Below are 22,717 nucleotides of genomic sequence, written 5' to 3'. Positions count from 1 at the left end.
TTTAGTTTGAATTTATTTATTTTTACCCGACCAAACTTGTTATGCTAAATGACAAGATACTTATTGTGCCTTTTAAAATAAAAACAACAAAAATCCTTATTTCAAATTTGAATCCGGAATATTATAAATTCATGGCTAAATTTTAATTTTAATATCTTTAAAATTTTTTATCCATGATTTTAGTTCTTCTATATCATGTTTTGTGATTTTGATCTTATTTTGTAAATTTTTTTATACTTTTTGTCTAATAGTCAATTCAGTATATGTTTTATTATTTTATTTGGATCCATTTGAATTTTAATTCTAGACTTAAGGTATTATAAAAAATAATTGAATTTATTATAATAAAAATAATAATAAAAGAAATGTACACAAAATTATAATTTTTTTAAAACAAAGGAATAAAATTACAAATAAAAACTTAAAAAGAAATTAAAATTATAATGTAACCTAAATTCATAATAGGCACAATAACATCAACAAATCAACTTAAAAATTAAAAAATGGGCTATAATCCAACTAACATGTTACTCACCCTAAGGATCTATCCGGAAGGAGTGCAAGTTAAAGGAAAATAAAATTAATAGAAAAAATGACATAGTGATGTTTTTTATTTTATTTTATTTTGTTTGGTCTAAGAAAAAATAGAGGAAAATAAAAAAAAAGTTTATTTTAATTTTTTTTTCTTTCCTTCAATTTTTCGTTTAATATAAATTTATTTTATTTTCCTTATACATTTTCTTTCTTTTCTCCCCAGTAAAGATAGGTAATCTTTCCATGTTAAAGTAAATCTTGATTATCCAGCGCCTCGTCAGGTCAATTCCCGCTCTTCAACAATTGAAAATAGTTCACCCTGCCGCCCCAACCCAACATCGTCTTTCTCTCTCCAATATCTCTACCCTAATCCACCCTTTCTGAACAAAAATAAAAAAATAAAAAAAAAACCCATCGATTTCTTGGACCTCCATGACTTCTTTGTCTACCCATCACACCTATAGCCGAAAGCAAAAATCTCTCGGCCTCCTCTGCACCAAGTTTTTTTTCTCTCTTTTTTCTTTATTTTTTCTCTTTTTCCTTTTTTTGTTTGATTTAATCGGTCCTCTAGTTTCAACGCGCGTCTTGATGATGCAGTTTTCTGAGTTTGTACAACAAAGAAGGTGTGCGCCTGGTCGGTCTCGATGACGCAGCTTCGCGGTTAGGTGTAGAAAGACGTCGGATCTACGACATCGTTAATGTTTTAGAGAGTGTCGGTGTAATTTTCTGTCTTATCTTCTCAGACAAGTCGGTTATCTTTGATTCGTTTGCTAGCATGTTTTTTATTTATTTATTTATTTAAATTTTCAGGTGCTAACCAGAAAAGCTAAGAATCAGTATACTTGGAAAGGATTTTGTGCAATTCCTGCTGCCTTACAAGAACTTAAGGTTTTCTTATTTGAAAGATTAGACGAGTTTGTTTGACACCGACACAACTAAGATTTGACTTTGATTCTAGGTTTCTAATTGTTTTGTAGGATGAAGGTTTGAAGGAGAATCCTGGATCATTTGATGACTCCAATGACAATGCAAAAGTGAGTGATTTGTCTCTATTCTGTGGTTTTGAAAAAGAGAAAAAAATAAAGAAAAAAGAGAGAAAAAAATAGGATGCTTCTGATTTCTAGCTTTGATCATTGCATTCCCTTCCCTTGACATCGTTTTCTTTAACTTAAATTTTATGTCATGGCAGAGAAAAATAAATAAATTCCTGGGCGTATAAGGGTGGAAAAAGTATAACTTCATCTTTCTGTTCATGTCCGTGTTTAGGTTTAGAATAGGAAGGTTTAGAATAGGAAACCCTTGATAGGAAGTTTTGTCAATTGGTGATTAATTTAGTGTTAAACAAACTGTTTTAGGTGTCTGATGATGAGGAGGAGGAAGAAGAAACATTTCCTAATATTAACATTGGGAGTCAGAGTGAGAAGGAAAATCCTGATTACACTGCTACTGTCAAATCCTCCAAGAATGGTATGTTTAAATTTTTTGCTACAGTTACATCTAACTGATCACACGTTGAACACAATTCATCATTCACAATACTAGTATGTTTGTGCATTCGAAAGGGTTAAACTTCCGTTCAGGGCCATCCCAACCCATTTCCAGAATGCATTTAAAGTTCAATGGTTGGATTGGTTTAGGTTTAGATTTCATTTGTGCATTCCAAGGTGCTAAACTTTCATTCAGCGCCATTCTAACCCATTTCCAGACATGCACTTAAAGATGTTGATTATTGACATTAAAAAAAATATTTTTTTGCAAATAAAAAGATGAGCAAGGAAAAAAAAATGGTCATAAATTTCTGACATGTGACTAATGGGAGTTGGAGAGATATTGATTATTGACATTAAAAAAATATTTTTTTGCAAATAAAAAGAATTGCCAAAAGATGGTGGAAGTAATAAATGTGTTAAAGAGTATTTTATTTTTTAGATTTCAATCTAAAACCAATGACACTGAGTGGGACTTCCTAACACCCCTACACAGAGGCCTGCCTCTGGAATAGGCAAGAACTAAGATGGACTATAGACTTTGATACTATGTTAGATCTCAACTTAAAACCAATTGACACTAAGTGAAGTTATCCAAGAGATATATAAGTTGTATCCCAAGAACTAGACATGTGGGACTTCCTAACATTATTAACATTCCTTTTCTTTGAAATATGAAACATAAAAGGAGGGTGTGGTATTTACAAATAGAGCATTGTGATATTACAAGTATTGACACCACTTCATGTTTTGCAGAAAACAGAAGGGAAAAATCTCTGGCATTGCTTACTCAGAATTTTGTCAAGCTTTTTGTCTGCTCTAATGTGAGTGTTGCTAATTTCTTGAACGGTTCTTTGACATTTCAATTTGATTACGTGCTAATATGTTGATATTTTCCAACAATTACTCAGTTTGAAATGATCTCCCTTGACGAAGCTGCAAAGTTGTTGCTTGGAAATGCCAACAATAGAAGTGAGTGATACTAAACTTTTGTTAAATAAAAAGTGAGACTCAAAATTTGGTGATTTTCAATGAATTTCAGTGAACAAGAGAGAAACTATTTAAATGAGTGTGTTGTTAGCATTTCTCTTTTATATAATTGCAGATCCTTTTTATAAGTTATTCTGAAAATTTTATCGAAATAAGTTAAAGACAGCTTATGGACACGTCATAAGTTATTTTTATTAGCTTTCTCAAACGATTACAGAAGTGCATATGTTAAGTCTAAAAGCTCTTCCAAATACACCCTTATACTTGTTCATTATTGATTGACAAAGGAGGAAGAAGCATTTAACTTTCTCAGTTTTTACTTGTATGATATTTATCTTACAGCAAAAGTCAGACGTCTATATGATATTGCGAATGTGTTATCCTCCATGAACCTAATCGAGAAGGTGATATTCTCCTCAGTTCACTTTAAATTTTCCATTAAGAGCATTACAACAGTAGTTTTTTTATCAGTCAATGTTAGTTTGTTGGTTTTTGTTAGACTGTTTGTGGTGGGATTCAATTCATGCATAGGAGTATTATATTTTTTATTTTCACCATTTAAATTTGCCTCTGCACTTTTTGTATTCTAATAAATTACAATAAGCTTATGATGAGTTTAAAATGAATTACAATAAGTTTATGATGAGTTTAAAATGGATGTAGACCCATACAACAAACACAAGAAAACCAGCATTCAGGTGGTTGGGTGTGAGGGGAAAAACATGGGGTGGATCAGTTGACTTGGCTCAAAATTCAAATGTCAAAGAGTCACGGAAAAGGATGTTTGGAACTGACATTGGAAACATAAGTTTTAAAAGGAACAAAGTTGATTTGTCCATGGATGGCCAGAATTCTAAAATGCAAAATCAACACGAAAATATTAGTCCACGAGCTCAGTTAGAGAAAATCATCATAAAAAAAGATGCTAAGCAGACTTCAGAGAGCTATCAGTTTGGCCCTTTTGCTCCAGCTTATGTGCCCAAAGTTGGAACCTCTGAAAATAATAGTGTGAAAAAGGTGCATGACTGGGACAGCCTCGCACAGGAGCATCGTCCTCAATATCAAAACCAAGGTTAGAGGTAATTCCTTCTCTGCATTATTAGATATGAAATTTTGTTTGGTATATATATATATGCATACATATATATTTCTGCATGACTAATTGTTTTATTGACCCTAAATATGAAAAGTTTATAAGCCCAAAGCTAGTGCAATTTTACTTGTGTTCAAAGAAGTGAGATGGTATGGTAGATTTTTGGCACAAAATTGGTTACATAAGTAAAGGTGTGTTGTGTGAGAGATATCAGTTATTTGTAGTGAGTACCATTTTAGAGAGGGGGAATCAGAGATTCTCTTGAATATCTTTTGTAAAGAGATATGCCCTAGGGAACATCTGATAAGGTTTTGGGTAAGAAAACCCTATGAAGGATCTTGTCCAATTTGAGAGGGATGGTCTCCACAATAACAAAATAAAAGATCTAAAATAAAGATAACATTCTTCTATGGTATTTCATTAAGACAAAGCGATTTAAATACGAAAGGGTGGATATTTCCTTCAAGGAGTGTCCTATAGCTGGTACAATTCCTTTACTCTAGGAAATTTCTAGGATGGGAATAAAATAAAGCAGAGAAGGTCTCTAGCGATCCAATTCAGTGTATATGATCCATAAGTTTGTTGGCCTCTTTGAGAGTTCTTTTGGGCTTGATATAACTTGTGGGTGGTCCCATAACAATACCCCCGAGTTCGATAAGGCCTTTGTCCACAAAGGCCCAACGAGTGGCTAGTGGTGATGGAGCCACGTGGGTAATGACATGATTGGTTGAGTGGGTGGGCAAGTTGAGTTTGGATTGGGAATCGAAGAGCCTATCTTGGAAACATGAGAGGGAGCTTGGTGAGTATTAGAAAAAGGTGTTTCGATTTTGTCAAAGGGAGTGTTTGTGAAAATGGTGTTTTCGATAAGAGTTGGCGGAGGAGGGGAAAGTGGGGGTGGTCCCTTGAAACGGTGGTGGAGTGTGGCATGGAAGACAAGATGAACGTGCGAAGAAGGGGGCAAACAAAGTTTGTATGCCACTGTTCCTATGTGATAGATAGTCTGGTAGGGGGGCCATGATAGCTGCAACACAGTTTCTGAGATGGGGATGGTGAAATAGATATTTGACTGTATGATGGGAGGCGCAGAAGAACCCATTCGTCCACTTCAAAGGTAATGTCAATGCAGTGTTGGTTTACTTGATCAATCATGTGTTATTTAGTGAGAGGCAAGTTATTGCACAGGGATTAGAACACTGTTTTTCTTTCTTCCATGATCTGATCTAGGTGGACAATGATCTAGGTGGACAATGGAGGAAGTGCGGGATAATAAATTAGGCAAGGCTGGTGGGGGCCGATCATAGAGGGACTAAAAGGGCTCATGCAAAAGTTGACATAAGCCTTGACATGCTTATAGAGGCCTGGCCTATGGTTGCATGGATGATCGGGTGGCCTGCCATCAGGGTGGAATGCAGCTCTTGAAGAGTTATTTGTCTGAAATCGTTGACATCTGGTAGGAAAAATCTTTGTTGAAAAAACATTAAACCATTATTTAAAATGAATTTGGGAGGGGTGGACTGATCTGTAGTGTTCTTTTGGACAAGGGGCAAGCCATCTGGGTGGTGAGCACGGTAATGGTAGAGGTCATTGAGTAAAGTGGGAAAAGGGGAGAAAATTGTGAGAAGAACAAAAGAGGTATTCTTAGGATCAATGTGGCGAGAAAGGGCATCAACATCTGTGTTTTTGCAATCCGGGCGATAAACGATGTCAAAAGTGAAGCCATGTAGTTTGGTCACCCATTTATGTTCGTCAGGGGCCTGGAAACTACGAGAAACAAGGTGCTTAAGGCTTTGTTGGTTGTTGATAATACAAAATTTAGAGCAATTAGGAAATGCCTCCACTTTTTAACTGATTTTGTAAATGCCTCCAATTAGGTGTAAATTGTTTCTGTTTGCAGACGAGGGCCCAACTTTTTGCTAAAGAAGGCTATGAGATAGCCCTTTCGGGATAGCATCGTGCCAATGGCTATGGTGGACTCATTTCTTTCCAAGTCAAAGGGTTGGGAGAAATCCGTAAGGCAAGGATCAGAGCTGAAGTCAAAGCTTTTTTTAACTTTGTAAAGCAAATTTCAACTGCATTTGACTTCATATAAACACACTTAGCATAGTTGGCATAAAAACAATGGTCCTATAATAATTGAAGAATAACTTGTAGGTGGTGTAAATGGTCACTCAATGAGGCACTATACACAACTATATCATAAAAAAACACTAGCACAGACTTGCGTGGGTAAGGACGCAACATGCCATTCATCGCAGCCTGAAAAGAAGGTGCATTGGTGAGGCCAATCGGCATGGCACAATATCTGTAGTGACCATCGAATGTACAAAAGATAGTTTTAGGAATGTCGGCCATGGGGGGTGAGCATGAATTTGGTGGTACCCTGAATGCATGTGTATTTTGGAAAAGATCTAGCGTTACCTAACTCATCAAATAACTTGTACAGAGTGGGTATGGGAAAATGATTCAAAATAGTGATCACGTTAAGGGCTTGATAGTCTACACACATTCTCCATGAGTCATCCTTTTTCTTTTTGACAAGGATTACGACAAAAGAAAAAGGCTTTGGCTAGGGTGAATATGACCATCATCCAACAAATCTTGAATAATTATAGTCATAGCGCCTTTGTGGGTGTGTGGATATCAATATGGCTTTAGGTTGATAGGGGAGGAGTTGGGTTTGAGGGGAATGTGGTGATCATGAGGCCAATGTGGGTGGAGGCCTTTTGGAGTGGCAAAGACTGAGGCAGAGTGTAAGCGAAGAGTTTGAAGTTAGGATGGGATGCCGGGGGAAGGAAAAGTTGGGTTCAGGTTCAGGGAAGGGTATGAAATTGTAAGGAGATGAAAGGAAACAATTGCGTCCATGCGGTAGAGGTGATGTAGTTGAGTGGCTGAGGCTTGTATAGGGTGGGGGTTGGGTTTGTCAATAGGATAGGCATATTATTTGGCATTATTTGTACAAATTTGTTGGCCCTTTAAACAAGCATATCTTGCATGATTGTATAGTTGTAACTATGTAATTATATCCTTAATTAGTTAGCCAAGTTGTAGGTTACCATATAAAGTTTTTTAGCAAACTTCAAGTCTCGAAATCAGATTGTATCATATTATTTAAATGAGAATTCTCCAGAGGAGAAGACACAATTTTCATCCCAATTTCTCTAAGTTTAACATGGTATCAGTCTAGGTTTTGACCCCAACCTAATTTTTTTTTCTTCGCTGTGCTCTCAGTCTCTGAGTTCCTAGTTCTAGTCTCTTGTGTGGTATTGCTCAGGCATGTTACTGTTCATACACGATACTGTTTGCAAACAATTTTGTTCTTGTTTTTTCTCTTGTGATTTTTCCCAGTATCGTGTCTACAGAAAAATATGATGTCCTTTTTGTTTGTCTTAATGGAAAGAACTACTCCACCTAGGCATTCTAGTTCCAGATCTTTGTCAAAGACAAGGAGCTTTGGGGTCATGTTGACAAAACTGATTATGCTTCTGACAAAACTATGCACAAGAAGGCACATGCCAAATGGGAGGTCAAAGATGCACAGGTCATGACTTGGATCATAGGCTCTGTTGAGCCTAATATCATCCTTAATCTGAGACCCTTCACCACAACAACAAAGATGTGGAACTACCTGAAGAAAATTTATAATCAAAACAACATTGCTTGCAAGTTCCAACTTGAACATGAAATTGCCATTTTTCAACCGAATAGTCTCAATTTTTTATTTTTAATCTCATTTCATGAATCTTTGGGCTGAATATACTGACATTATCTATAAAGGTTTATCAATTGAAGGACAAATTGCAGTCCAAAACGTTCTTGACACCACAAAACGAGATCAATTTCTTATGAAATTGAAATATGATTTTGAGGTCATTCGAACCAACCTAATGAATAAAGCTATTGTTCCCTCCTTGGATGAATGCCTAAATGAATTGCTTTGTGAAGAACGTCTTCTTACTCAGGCAAACATGAAACAATAGAAATCTGCCTCCCTTCTTGTGGTGTGTGCAGTACAAGGCAAACCTTGAGGACAAGACATGAGTACTGTCTAATCTTTTTGCTGCAAAGGCCATGGACATGCTTCCCACTGTCCTAAAAAGTTCTGTAATTATTGCAAAAAGTTCACATCATAAAAGAATGTCAAATCAGACCACTACGGAGAAATGCAACAACCTTCACTACAACTACTAGCTCTTCTACTACTCCTATTTTCGGGGCTAGAATCCACCTGCTTCTTTGTCAACCTTAACCCCTAAAATGGTTCAACAAATGATCGTTTCAACATTTTTTTGCTTTGAGTCTTTCAAGGAAAGCTTCTTTACCCTAGTCTCCATGGTATTTTGACTCTGGCGCATTCATCATATGACCAACAATGTTGCTGCCCTTACCAATGTTACAAATTACTCTGGTAATTCGCAAATATATACTATAAATGGAAACAATTTACCTATCACAACAATTGGTGATATTTGTTCATCTCTTACCAATATTTGTAGAGTTGAATTCTCCAAATCTGGTTGTCTTGTGCAGGATTAACACTCAAGGAAGATGATCGCGAATGGACCAAGTTGGACATCTTTTTCCTTTTTATTCATCATTGTCACCATGTTCTTTTCTGCCTTTTATTTCTTGTCATTCTGCAACTGCTAATTTCCAATTATGGCATAAGTGTCTTGGTCATCCAAATTCCAATGTACTTCATGACTTGAAGAAATTCAGAGTTCTTGACAATAAAGATTACCCATCTTTTAGTGCTGCTCAATTTGATTGACATAATTCATTGTGATTTATAGGAAATCACACCTGTAATATTTCATGAACATTATAGGTATTTTATCACTTTTATTGATGATTATAGTCGTTTTACACGGGTCTACTTTTTGCGTTACAAATTCAAATTCTTTCATGCCTATGTTCAAATTCAGTTTTCATCAAAAATTAAAACTCCGCGTTCTGACAATGAGGGGAATATACATCTCATTTGTTTGAAGAGTTCTTGCAAAAAAAAGGGTATATTATCTAAAAGGTCATGTCCTTCCACACCCCAACAAAACGGGGTAGTTGAAAGAAAAAATCGTCATCTTCTTGATGTTGTTTGTACCTTAATGTTGGACTACTTTGTGCCCTCCCGTTTTTGGTGTGAAGCTCTTTCAATTGTTGTTCGCCTTATTAATCGGTTGCCTTCTTAAGTCTTAAACAATGATTCCCTTTTCTTAAGGTTGTTTGGTAAGCCACCCAATTATTCCACTCTTTGCACCTTTGGTTGTGTCTGTTATGTTCATCTTCAGCCACAGAATGCACCAAACTCAGCTCAATTTGTTAAATGACTCCTGCTGTGTTTTCCAAGATCTTGCCACGGGGAGGACGATTAGAATTGCTAAAGAGCAGGGCGGTCTATACTACTTGCAGCATGAGGACAATAAAGAGTGTACTAGATAGAAGACTCTCACTTCCAATCATCAGACATGTTCAAAACCTTGGTCATCCTCCCAAATATGACTTCAACACAGACGTTTGGGTCATCCTCCTTTTAGTGTCCTTAAGTCTTCATTTCCTTTTTTTGTTTACAAAAAGGCCAATCGAGTCTTTTCATTGTGATGTTTGTGAGTTTGCTAAACACCATCGAATAACTTTTCTTCCCAGGACTAATAAAAGTTCTAACCCTTTTGATCTTGTTCATTCGGATGTGTGGGGACTTGCACCTATCAGCAATATTTCTGGTGCAAAGTGGTTGTTTCTTTTATTGATGACTGCACTTGGGTCACCTGGATATTTCTCATGAAAGACAAATCTGAAGTTTTTCAATTGTTTGTAAACTTTTATCGTATAATTCAAACACAATTTGGGAGCCCGATTAAAAGATTGTGTTCTAATAATGGGAGAGCGTATGTGAATCAAAACCTTTCCAATTTCCTCAAAGATAATAGTGTTGTTTATGAGTTAACTTGTGTGGATGCCCTTCAACAAAATGGGTTGCAGAAAGAAAAAATCGACATCTCCTTGAGGTTGCCAGAGCTTTACTCTTCTAAATGTCTGTTCCTAAATCTTACTGGGGGAAGTTGTTCTAATCGCTACTTACTTGATAAATAGGTTACCTTCTCGTGTTTTAAATGGTGTTAGTCCTACTCAATTCATGATCACATTTTATTTGTCTGTTCCCTTTATGACCAGTCTTGAGTGTTGTGTCTTTATTCATGTTCATGGTTCCCATCGAGGAAAGTTAGATCCTCGGTCGTGTTTTCATAGGTTATGCCTCAAACAAAGAGGGGTACAAATGATATAACCCTCAAAATTGTCATGTCTATGTTTCCAAAGATGTCACTTTTCATGAAACAAAGTCTTTCTTCACTAGTCCTTTACTTCAGAGGGAGAATAGTTTAGAAGCTGAGGTCCCAAGTTGTCATGTTTTCCCTTGTTACAGGATTCCACTCCTACAAAGGATGATAAAGACTCTAAACCAACATCATCACCATTTGAACATAAGGCGGGCAGACGCTTTGAGAACCAGTACCAGCGAAGAAAAAAACTCAACCTGGTCCAACAACAACTTCAATCATTCGAACCAGAAGTAAGAACTTATACTCTTGAGGACACCTTAGATGTCTCTTGTGAATTTAACCTAGATGATTTGCCAATTGCCTTAAGAAAAGAAAAAAGATCTTTCTCTATAGCAACAGAGTTTTGTTTTAGCTATTGATTCTATTAGAATCCCTACATCAATACAAGCAGCCTTAAAGGATGAGAACTGAGTTTGAGCCATGAATGAAGAAATAGGTGTATTGGAAAGGAATGAGACTTGGGAGATTGTAGAGAAATCGAAAGACAAAAAGGTAGTGGATTGTAGGTGGATATATACAGTTAAATATCAGGCTGATGGCACATTGGACTAATATAAGGCAAGGTTAGTTGCAAAGGGATACACCCAAACCTATGGGATCGATTATGGGAAGACATTCGCCCCAATGGGAAAAATGAATATAGTTAGGATCATCATCTGCTTAGCAGTGCACTTTGGTTGAGAGATGCATCAATTTGATGTTAAAAATGCTTTCTTACATGGAAGCTTGGAAGAAGTGTACATGGAGATTCCACCTGGATATGGTGCCACTAATGGAGGAAATAAAGTTTGCAGACTAAAGAAGGTCCTATACAGTCTTAAGCAGTCTTCTCGGGCTTGGTTTGGTAAGTTCACTCAAGTTATGGTATCTTTGGGGTACAAGCAAAGCCAAGGTGACCATACTCACTTTATAAAACACTCCCAAGATGGAAAACTTACTTTGCTCTTGGTCTATGTCGATGATATAATTATTGCAGGCGATGATGAACTTGAAAAATAAAACTTAAGGGAGAGGTTAGCTGCCCAATTTGAGATGAAGGATCTCGGGAAGCTAAAGTACTTCCTCGAGATAGTGGTTGCACACTCTAGGCAAGGTATCTTCATTTCTCAGAAAATATATACTTGATCTCCTTAAAGAAGTTGACAAGTTGGGCTGTAAAACCTCTAGAGCAAAATCACAAGATTGGAAATGATGAAGAAAACCCAAAGGTAGAGAAGACACAATACCAAAGACTTGTGGGAAAAGTTATCTACTTATCCCACACCAGGCCGGATATAGCCTATGTTGTTAGTGTGGTTAGTTAATTTATGCATGACCCAAGAGAGAGACATTTGCAAGCAGTAAATAGGATCATTCAGTACTTGAAGTCTTCTCTAGGAAAGAAGTTGTTTAAAAAGGAGAAAAATTTATCCATGAAAGTATATATTGATGTTGACTATGTAGGATCAATTATTTATAGGAGATCTACCACAGGATACAACGTGTTCTTGGGTGTGCCAATAGTTGGAGTTCAATTGTGAGGTGAAATCTCATATTAAGTAGAAGTGAAAAAGTTGAACACTATATAAGTGAGGAGAAGACTCATAAACTTGAACCTTAAGGTTTTGGGTTAAAGTATGATGTCAAATTTTCTTATGTGGTTACTCATGACTCATTGGTGTAAATCTCATCTGTGTTTACTCCACTCAATTCTCCCACAACTGGTATCAATGCCAATGCTTCGACTTGGTGATCGACTCAGACGAATAAGATGGCGACAATGGATCTTGATCCCTTGGGATCCCTTGTATCGAAAGTTTTCTTGACGGTGGGTTTAGGCGGCATGTCCCATGGGTGGAGCAGAGGTGCAAGTAGTTAGAGCTTGTGGGCTCTAATGGCTACCATGGAATACTCGTGGATGATAATGACTTGTACTCAAGGGGGAGACTGTTGTAGTACAAGTAGATTATTAGTTATAAAATTTTAAAAAAATGCATAATTCTTTTTCATAGAAAATAATATATATATATATATATATATATATATATATATATATATACATACATACATACACGCACACACATATATGTGTGCTCGTGCATGAGGCAAAGCAGGGTGTATGTACAGTATTCGTACTTGCATCCATACCTGCATAAATTTGGGATAAATACTCACCCTCGTACCTAACACTAACATGTGGGTAAATATCGTCCCCGCTTGCGGGCGGATATTTTGTGGGTATCCATAGGATCCAAGTAGACTTTGCCATTCCTATTTTACCTTGTATCCAAACCTATTCTAGTTACATATTTTTTATTAGAACATATACATACATATAATATAAGATTTTGTTATAATTTTTTTCATATTTCAAAAAAATATAAATTAATTAGTTTGATAGTTAAATAATAATAATAATTAAAGAACAACAACAATAACAACAACAACAACAACAACGCCTTATCCCACTAGGTGGGGTCGGCTACATGGATCAACTTCCGCCATAATGTTCTATCAAGTACCATACTTCTATCCAAATCATTAAGTTCGAGATCCTTTTTGATAACCTCTCTTATAGTCTTCTTGGGTCTTCCTCTGCCTCGAATTGTTTGCCTTCTCTCCATCTGGTCTACTCTCCTCACTACAGAGTCTACCGATCTTCTCTCTACATGCCCAAACCACCTAAGTCTATTTTCCACCATCTTCTCTACAATAGGCGCTATTCTAACCCTCTCTCTAATAGCTTCGTTTCTAATTTTATCCTGTCGAGTCTTACCACACATCCACTGCAACATCCTCATCTCCGCTACACCTACTTTATTCTCATGTTGGCTCTTGATCGTCCAACATTCTGTTCCGTACAAAATCGCCGGTCTTACCGCAGTCCGATAAAACTTTCCCTTTAGCTTGATCGGTACCTTTGCATCACATAACACCCTCGATGCTTTTCTCCATTTTATCCATCCTGCTTGAATGCGATGATTCACATCCCCTTCAATTTCTCCATCATCCTGTATTACAGACCCAAGATATTTAAACCATGTGACTTGAGGGATAATATGGTCTCCTATTTTCACCTCTGAGTTAGAAACCCTCCTTCTTTTGTTGAACTTACATTCCATATACTCCGATTTGCTTCTGCTTAGGTGAAAACCATGTGTTTATAGAGCTCGTCTCCAAGTTTTCAACCTCTCATTCAACTCCTCCCTCGACTCTCCAAGGAGGACTATGTCATCTGCAAAAAGCATGCATCTCGGCGCTATCTCTTGGATTTGTTTCGTGAGGACATCCAGAATTAAGGTAAAAAGGTAGGGGCTAAGGGTTGACCCTTGATGCAAACCAATTGTGATGGGAAAATCGTCTGACTCTCCACCTTGTGTCCTAACACTAGTCGATACCCTATCATACATATCTTGAATAGCTCGAATATATGCAACCTTAACCCCTTTCTTCTCTAGAGCTTTCCACAAAATCTCTCTAGGCACTCTATTATACGCTTTCTCCAAGTCAATAAAAATCAAGTGCAGGTCTTGTTGGTCCATGCGATATTGCTCCATCACCCGTCGTAATAAATAGATCGCTTCCATGGTCGACCTTCCCAGCATGAAACCAAATTGATTCTCAGTAACTTGAGTCTCCTTTCTTAATCTCCGTTCGATCACTCTTTCCCATAATTTCATGGTATGACTCATGAGCTTGATTTCCCTATAATTTGCACAATTTTGTATATCCCCTTGTTCTTATAGATTGGCACTAACGTGCTTCTCCATTCCTCCGGCATGCGTTTTGACCTCATAATTTCATTAAAGAGTTGGGTGAGTCACTCCAGACCTCTATCTCCAAGAGTTTTCCACACTTCAATAGGTATGTTGTCTGGCCCCATCGCCTTACCGTTACTCATTCTTTTCAACGCTTCCTTTACTTCCTGTTTCTGAATCCGACGATAGTACTTATAGTTCCGGTCCTCTTCTCTTGTGTCTAGACTGCTAGAGTTATATCCATATCCATCATTAAATAAGTTGTGGAAATACGCCTTCCACCTTTCCTTGATATCTTTTTCATGCACTAAGACTTTGCCTTCTTCATCCTTAACACACTTTACTTGATCCAAATCTCTAGTCTTCCTCTCTCTACCCTTAGCAAGCCTATATATAGATCTTTCTCCGTCCCTGGTTCCTAGAGCTTGGTATAGTCCGTCAAAAGCTTGGGCTCTTGCCTCACTCACCGCCTTTTTGGTTTCATTTCTAGCTATCTTATACTCATCCCAAGTTTCAGAATTTCTACACCTAGACCACTCCTTGAAACACTCCTTTTTTACTCTAACTTTGCTCTGAACACTTTCATTCCACCACCACGATTCTTTACCCCTAGGTCCAAAACCTCTAGATTCACCCAACGTCTCTTTAGCCACTTTAATAATCTCTTGGGACATCTTGTTCCACATATCATTTGCACTTCCTTGTGATTGTCCACACCATCCCTTCCATATCTTTTGTTGGAAGATTCCTTGTTTCTCACCCTTCAAGTGCCACCATTTGATCCTTGGTGCTACCATAGGACTTCTTCTCTTTGCCCTATCTCTAATTCTTACATCCATGACCAAAACTCTATGTTGGGTAGTCAAGCTCTCTCCCGGGATAACTTTACAGTTCAAGCAATACTTCCTATCAGACTTCCTGATAAGGAAGAAATCTATCTGAGAACATGTCCCTCCACTTTTGTAAGTGATAAGATGTTCCGCTCTTTTCTTAAACCATGTATTGGCTATAGAAAGATCTAAAGCCTCCGAAAACTCCAAGATGGATTTACCCTCCCCATTCATCTCCCCTAGGCCAAAACCCCCATGCACCCCCTCAAAACCTCTAGCCACGCTGCCTACATGTCCATTGAGATCCCCTCCTAGGAAAACTTTCTCTCCTTGGGGTATATCCTGAAGTACCCCTTCTAGATCCTCCCAAAATTTTACCTTAAAGTGTTCTGCTAACCCAACCTGAGGTGCGTACCCACTAATAACATTAAAGGTGTCCTGTCCCACTACCAATTTTAAGGCTATGATACGATCTCCTACTCTTCTTACATCCACGACATCCTTCTTCCACTCCTTGTCCACAATAATCCCTACCCCATTTCTTAATCTGATTTTTCCCGTATATCACAGCTTAAATCCCAAGTTGTCTAATTCTTTCGCTTTTTCACCTGTCCACTTTGTTTCTTGTAGGCACATAAAATTGATCTTCCTCCTCACCATAACATCCACTATTTCCATAGATTTTCCAGTAAGTGTGCTTATATTCCATGTACCAAAGCGAATCCTCCTGTCATGAACTAGCTTCTTTACCCACACCCGTTCACGAAAATGTGGGAACCCTTGCTTACTTTTCACTACATCCGGGCGGCGATGCAGCGGCCCTTGCTCTTTTGACACTGTACTCGAGCCATACAGCGCGTTGCTTCCGGGCAACGACCTAGCATTCACATTATTACGTAATTGATCCATGTCATAGAGATTCGACAAAGTTTTACGTTGGTCGTTGAAAGCCTAACACAACCCTCTTCTTTTATCCGGGCTTGGGACCGGCTAAGAATAGCATAGCTAACCTAGGCAGGATTAATAATAATTAAAGAACAAATTTAAAATTATATTTAACTAAAATATAATTTCATTCTTAATTTTTATCTTTAATTTTTATTTATTTATTATTTTTATATATTATTTGAATTATAATATAATTAAAAAAGTTATATATAATATTTAAAAATATATGAATTAATTAAAAGTATAAAAAATAGTGTGGTTGATTACGTGTGGTATGCTCAAACTTGATAAAACTTGACGAGAATCAATATTAAAATTTTAAATTTGTCTCTTTTGTGGTATGTCTAGTGTGGTTGATTACGCGTGATATCCAAACCCATACCGGTTTTTCTGGGGATAGGGAGAGTGAAACTCGTCCCCACCATTCCTGTTGTCATGCCTATCTAGGATTAGCGAAGTAGAACGATCAAACCCCGAAAGGAACATAATGGGATATCGCAAAAAAAACACAATATGAAGTACTAGACATTTTAATTCAACTAGAGAAATACAACACCTTTATACATATAATTTTGAGCTAAAAATGAGTGAGTTGAGTAAAGTTGAACCTAAAGTGGATTAAAATATCACTAAAAAGAGGGTTAAATAATAACACTTGATTGATTATGACTTTTAAGTAACTTTAATTTGAATTTAAGAAGGCTCGTTTGGTACTTTGTATGAAAATAGTTTTCTAATAAAAAATACTTCAAAGCTACTTATGCATACTGCTTAAAAAGCTACTTGAAAATACCAGATTCTGTTTTTGTTTCTTATCCTGAAAAGTAGATGTTACTTTTGATATTTGAAAACTGTTTGTGAAAAAATCTTAAGGCTTATATCTTTATAAAATGTGTTTTCCAAACAAGAAAATATATAAGCAACAGACTATACTAGTTTGAACTCGAATGTTATCAACTTTCTTTTTCAGCTCTAAATCGATTCGATTTGATTTGGCGAATGATTCGGTTCAGCTCAATTGGATTTAAATTATAAGTTATAATAATTTCATAGTTATTTACTTCATACAAAAATTAAAATAATATGAAATTAATTAAAAAATCAATTGTATGAATTTAATATTTCACTTAATGCATCACCCTTCGCATTTTGTTTGCCAACACCTTATTCGTACAACCAATAACAGAGATAAGTATGTAATCACTAACCTTTTGGGGGCACTCCTTAAGAATCAACGAAATGAGAGAATTATTCGCACCTCTTACAATCTTGCCGTTTGTATGAAATTCTTTCAAAAATGACATAAAATCATGTTTTGCCACTTCCCACTGCATAAGAAACCAAAAATAAAATCATGTTTTGCCACTCCTCCTCTTTGGATGGTTCAATCACGCTTGAAGCAATATTCTCTAATTTTTTGAATTCCAATTCTATAAACTTTGCCCCTACATTTAATTTCTGTTCACAATGTTTCTTGAAATGCTGTAAGATCATTTCTTTCATTTCTTTTAAATGTTCAGGCTCATGAATATTGAACACCCTCGAATTCCGTACTTGAAATCTCATCCACTCTGATTGCATCTATGGAAATATCTAGAATTTGCGTCTCCTTCTATTAACCACCACTTTTTAGATTTTTGCCATGATACATCTCAACTTCTGACAACTGACACACTTTATTAAAACAACCTTTCCTCTCCTCTAGCTCCTCCCCTGATAATTCCTTCAACTCAGCCTTCTTATCTCATTCTCTTTCAACACATAATCACTCCTCTCAACTCTAGTTCCCTCCAGCTATTCAACAATTTGAATGGTTTAGACCCCAATTAACTTTTTCCCCCTCTTAACATCACAATACAATGATCAGACAACCCTCTTTGTAAACCCCATTGAGTACAATTTGACCACAACTCCTGCCACTCCTTTGTTACCAAGAACCTAGCAAGCCTGCTCATGAAAGAACCATCATCGCTGAAAAAATAAAATAAAAATTGAAAGAACCATCATCTCTGCACCATGTGAACCTCCTTCCAATTAAGGGAATATACCTCCATTACAAATACCAGTAGCCTTCCCAAAATCCCACACATAAGCTGCAACTTCTTTTGCCTCCTTATGTAACAACATTTGACTTCGATTCTCCTCATCCCTCCGCTTTTTAAAAATTTGTAACTTCTTCCCCTTGTCTGCTACTTTTCGTACCATGTATATACGTAGGGGTTTGTTAATATTCACACTCCTCTGTTTTAGTTGGAGTGCATTAACAATCTCCACCAAAATATTTTGGACATAAAATTCATTGTTTGTTTATTTTAATCTATTTTTTAAAGGTTATTATAGTAATTCAATATTTAATTTAGTTTTAAAAATTATTTTTTTCCTCCTTCCTCTTGAATGACCCACGTTTCAAGCATCCAGATCCTCATTACGTTTCCAATGGCATCGCCAATGCCAAACAAGAGCAGCATCCTGATCACTTCTTCCTACGATTATTTGAATTTGATCAAATTTTGCTGCAATGGTGCTTTACTTTTTTGCATATGTTCTGTCATGTGAAAAAAAGTGTTCTGCAATGGTGTTTTTTTGGCTTTTTATCTCGTAACAAAAAAATGTTCTATCGTGGAAAGAGAAGGGCACTGCAAAGAGTGAGAGTCAGTTACAGAGAAAACATTTTCCAACAATGGTGCCTAATAAATGGGAGAGGAGAGAGACATCTTTATTTTTTGTATTTTAAAAAATTAAATACATATTACTATTATCCTCATGGGTTCGAATCCGGAAACAGCCTCTTTGCATATGCAAGGGTAAGGCTGCGTACAACATCCCTCCCCCATACCTTCGCATAGCGAAGAGCCTCTGGGCAATGTGGTACGAAGTTTTTATATTACTATTATCCTCAAAGTAAATTTACCAAACCAAATGAATTTACTGAGTTTTTTTCCTAAATATTTTGGTGTTGTTTTTTAATGCACTTCAACTAAAAGAGTCAAACTCTTGGAATAAGTGAATCTCTCTACACACAAACATATATATTTATAGAGAGAGTTGATTCATGAACCAATTGATTCAAATTATACATAACTTAATGTTTAATGAAACAGCTTGGTCTTCAACAACCAGCTCTTGAATCCTGAAAAAGTCATGGATGAAGCCTTATTACATACTTGGGCTGAAAAAGTCATGGATGAAGCCTTATTACATACTTGGTCCTGGTTAAGGTGTATGGAGAAGGGATTCCAAACTCATTTTAACCATTGGTCAACTAACTTGAAGGAGGAACTCTCATAGAGGGGTTTGACATAGCTGGTCAGCTGTATTGTATTGTACTTGTCTTTTAGTTGGGTTTGACTTTTCGTTGGGTTTGACTTTTCATTGCCTATATTATCTGTTGTACACTTCAGTACACCTAGTACTGATTCTTATTTATAATATATAATATAAATTTTTGCTGTGCAAAAAAAAAAATGTTTAATGAGCTCATTTTAAACTCAAGTTTGTTCATGAACCCAATTCAAAAAATCAATTATCGAATTTAATTGTGAAATATGTTCATGTTGGTTTGATTATTGCCTACCCTAGTTTGCACAAATAAAATTAGAGATTGGGTCCGGTTTTGTTTCCCATTTGTTAATCCAGGCTTTTTCAAAAGCGCCAAGAGGTTGAAATATGCACATGGTTGTAAGACTCTCGACTTAATTCTTAAACTCTTACGATTGTATGATTCTAGAAAGACAAAACAAGTTAACTCTATCAAATTCTTTTTTGGGTAAACTTTAGAAAACTTAGTGTATGTAAACTCTCAAGTCAAGAAGTGAGTCAATGAACTTGAAATCGACTGTAATTTTTGCCCCCATTAACCCCACAATGACTATGTTTTATCATGCTCAAATGATTTGAAAAAAGTTAACTCTGTTTTAAAATATTTTCACTTTAATAACATATTTTTTTTTGAATTTATACATAATTTGGTCATTCATGTAGTTTGATCTTATATAATACTAATGTACTATTACACTTTATTATTCTGATTTGTTATTTTGCTTTATATTGAAGTTGAGTTGTTGAATTATTGTTGTGATAAGAGTGCATTGTTAAGCATTTTTTTTTTTTTGATCAGCAAAGATAAATATATTATATTGAAATAAAGTACCAGAGGTACTAATTACAAAGGTATGGACTATTATATGTAGTACATAAGTAGTCTAATAGGTCTACTTGTCTAATATTACTATGTGCATTGTTAAGCATATATGTCAATAATAGATTTTTTAATATTGTTTTTTTATCATATATACTTTTACAAGTTCACAAGTTAAGTTTACGGAAGTTCCATGAGTTCATGTTCATTTTAGAGTTTGTCAGCCTTGAGTATGCAGATTCTTCTGGGGACAAGTCTTATGTAAACTTTTATGATGACTTAGGAGTCACACGTGAAGGAGCCTATTGCCCGACTGTTGTGTGATGTATTGGATTATTTTCAACTTGATGGAAACTTGGGAAGTTAACTATCTCAAAAGGTACTTTAAAATTGGAGGGAAGATTGTTGAAATAACAATTTCAGTATTGGTGGATAATATGATCACTCAACTTTATTTTGTGAAAGATAGTGAATGTTCTTGCTATATATTAATCTTGGTTGTGCGCTTGATTCAATAAAGATGACTTGCACCACCCCTTCAGGAGGATTGATAGGTTGGTGAAAACCTAAAACTATGGTGGAAATAGTGGCTAAGGTGCTACTAGATAGTAGATAGGGATCAAACGCTACAACTCAAGTGCCATCTCCATCACACAACAAAGCAAGAAATATAGTTATTTCTTACTGTAGGCATGTCACCTTTGTAGGATTAAGTTTATAGCTATTCCCAAGTACTTTGGCCCTTTTCTAATAAACTCTTCTTGCACAGGTTACAACATTCAATTGTTTGATTGCATAAGAATTCACCTTCACCTGTATTCCATGTTTCTTATATGATATATACCCGTTTATGTTAGAAAGCAGAGGAATAGGCCTAATCAATTGCATGCCCATTCCTCTTTCTAACATTACTATATTGATTAAACTTACAAAGAACCACACTACAAAATCCAGTTGTTGTTGGAGTGTCCAACACCTTATAAATCATACATTGATATCACGCTTTCAACATAGGACTTAAGTCTTATACCTTTCAAAGATCCTAACATCGCACCACGAATTAGCTTAATCAATCTACGATTATTAAGATTGAAGTTTAGTTCGGGGGAATACATTAAACAAGTTTGGGTTTGGGTGTACAAGTAGGGGAATTCTCAAGTATAGATCTTTACTTTCTGTAGTATTGACAGATTATGGTAGGACAATTGGTTGCTATATGGCATTTCTATTTGCCATTTCAATGTACAATCATTGCAATATACTTTTCAAATTCAATTAATTTGATTTCATGTTTGGGTTTCTTATGAGATGCAGCTTTAAAAGATCTATTTTCCCACTACATGGAAGCATGGAAATCTTGGTACTCTGAAGCTGCTGGGAAAAAGTCAACGAAAACTTTATAATTGACTTGTCCAAAGTCAGTCCAGATAATTGTAGCTTTTCTAGAAAATAAATGATCCATTACTGAGTGTATGTTCCACATATGTTGGCATATTCTCAAAATGAAATGATCCATTACTGAATGCATGTTCTCCATGCGTTACTGTATTCTCAAAAGAAAATGATCCATTGTTGAATCCATGTTCTCCAGGGGTTAGCGTACAGCTACCCTGTGCTGATTTATTAACCGTCACATGTCATGTTAAAGATCAGTTAACAGTTCTTATAGATTATTTATCATGTTTATTATAAGGTTATGATTATTAATTTATTATAAAGCTTTATTAATTAAGTTTGATAATGATATACTGTAAAATAATTTTATACTATCTTTCAATCACAAATTTCTGTTGATTTTTAAGATAATTTTGTTAAAGTCAACAAAACTTATCATAAAATATGAATTATAACTAAATGATTGTAGAAATTATTTTATATTAGGAGTCTTAACAAAGCAACTTCAGTTCATCTAAAAAGGAATGATTTGTGAACTTGTCACTTGGGACAATGATATGTTAAAATGGAATAAGTGAAACGTAGCAGTCTAAGAAGATGAACTTGAGAAGCCAAATCTACAACAAAATGGATGGAGCTTGTATCTGTGGTAAAACCAAAGATAGGGAGGAAAATCCCTCGCTACTCCATAGGAATACTCTGAACATGATGTGAAAAAGAGGTCTATTGGGAAGCTTCTGAAGAATTGCTTTCTGAACAACTTGCTGATGAAGCTCCAGAAAAAAAAATAGCATTCTGAAGTTCAGAACAAGGATGCTTGTACCGAAGTAATTATTGAGGCACTGACTCAGCGTAGACTTTCTAAACAAATTGAAGAATCCAGCCCATCACTATCTTTGTAGATAATAACAGGATTAACAAGGCATTGAAGGCGCTTCTAAAGTTCTTCAGATGGAAATTGTAGACTGTTTTGAAGTTTATAATGAACAACAAATGAATGTACATGCTGCTGAGGCTCGTGATTATAATGTAATTATTTAAGGTTCAACCTTAGTTGGAGAAGAGAAATTTCACTTTTACTCCCAATTTTTTATTTATTTATTAAGGAATTAAAAGTAAATTATACAAAAAAAGTTTAGAGATAAAAGAAGTAATCAACTATTTGTTTAAATTCTGTAAAATCTTACTTGTATATGATTATCGTTGGCTCAATTTTTTTTCCATAAAAAT

General features: G+C 35.8%; 1 protein-coding gene across 10 annotated transcripts; it reads left to right on the top strand.

The window, feature by feature from the left end:
* Nucleotides 1-798: 798 nt before the first annotated feature.
* On the top strand, nt 799-22,566 carry LOC114416485 (E2F transcription factor-like E2FE). Of its 10 annotated transcripts, XR_003667475.1 has the most exons (11): nt 800-1,034; nt 1,132-1,252; nt 1,345-1,422; nt 1,512-1,568; nt 1,890-2,001; nt 2,778-2,845; nt 2,933-2,993; nt 3,354-3,415; nt 3,675-4,083; nt 20,376-20,471; nt 21,407-21,543. XR_003667475.1 is itself a non-coding variant. In XM_028381359.1 (10 exons), the coding sequence occupies exons 1-10, from the start codon at nt 967-969 to the stop codon at nt 8,808-8,810; spliced, it is 1,215 nt and encodes a 404-aa protein (XP_028237160.1). In that variant the 5' UTR covers nt 799-966; the 3' UTR covers nt 8,811-8,863. The 10 variants fall into 10 exon arrangements, 9 of the variants coding, with proteins under 9 accessions (XP_028237160.1, XP_028237162.1, XP_028237163.1 ...); XM_028381359.1 differs by lacking the exons at nt 20,376-20,471; nt 21,407-21,543 and adding an exon at nt 8,632-8,863 and having other exon boundaries at nt 799-1,034; XM_028381361.1 differs by lacking the exons at nt 20,376-20,471; nt 21,407-21,543 and adding an exon at nt 21,974-22,566.
* The last annotated feature ends 151 nt before the right edge of the window (nt 22,567-22,717 follow it).

The sequence above is a fragment of the Glycine soja genome, chromosome 6 (genome assembly GCF_004193775.1).
Source record: "Glycine soja cultivar W05 chromosome 6, ASM419377v2, whole genome shotgun sequence".
NCBI classification, from domain to species: Eukaryota; Viridiplantae; Streptophyta; class Magnoliopsida; order Fabales; family Fabaceae; genus Glycine; species Glycine soja.
Note: the sequence above shows the minus strand (reverse complement) of the source record. Positions and strands in the feature narration are given on the sequence as shown.

Bases quoted from the DNA above. Each gene is read 5' to 3' on its own strand.
- LOC114416485 (XM_028381359.1), top strand. From the start codon at position 967: ATGACTTCTTTGTCTACCCATCACACCTATAGCCGAAAGCAAAAATCT. The intron at 1,253-1,344 runs GTAATTTTCTGT...TTAAATTTTCAG, and splicing joins ATGTTTTAGAGAGTGTCGGT to GTGCTAACCAGAAAAGCTAA. The intron at 2,002-2,777 runs GTATGTTTAAAT...CATGTTTTGCAG, and splicing joins TGTCAAATCCTCCAAGAATG to AAAACAGAAGGGAAAAATCT.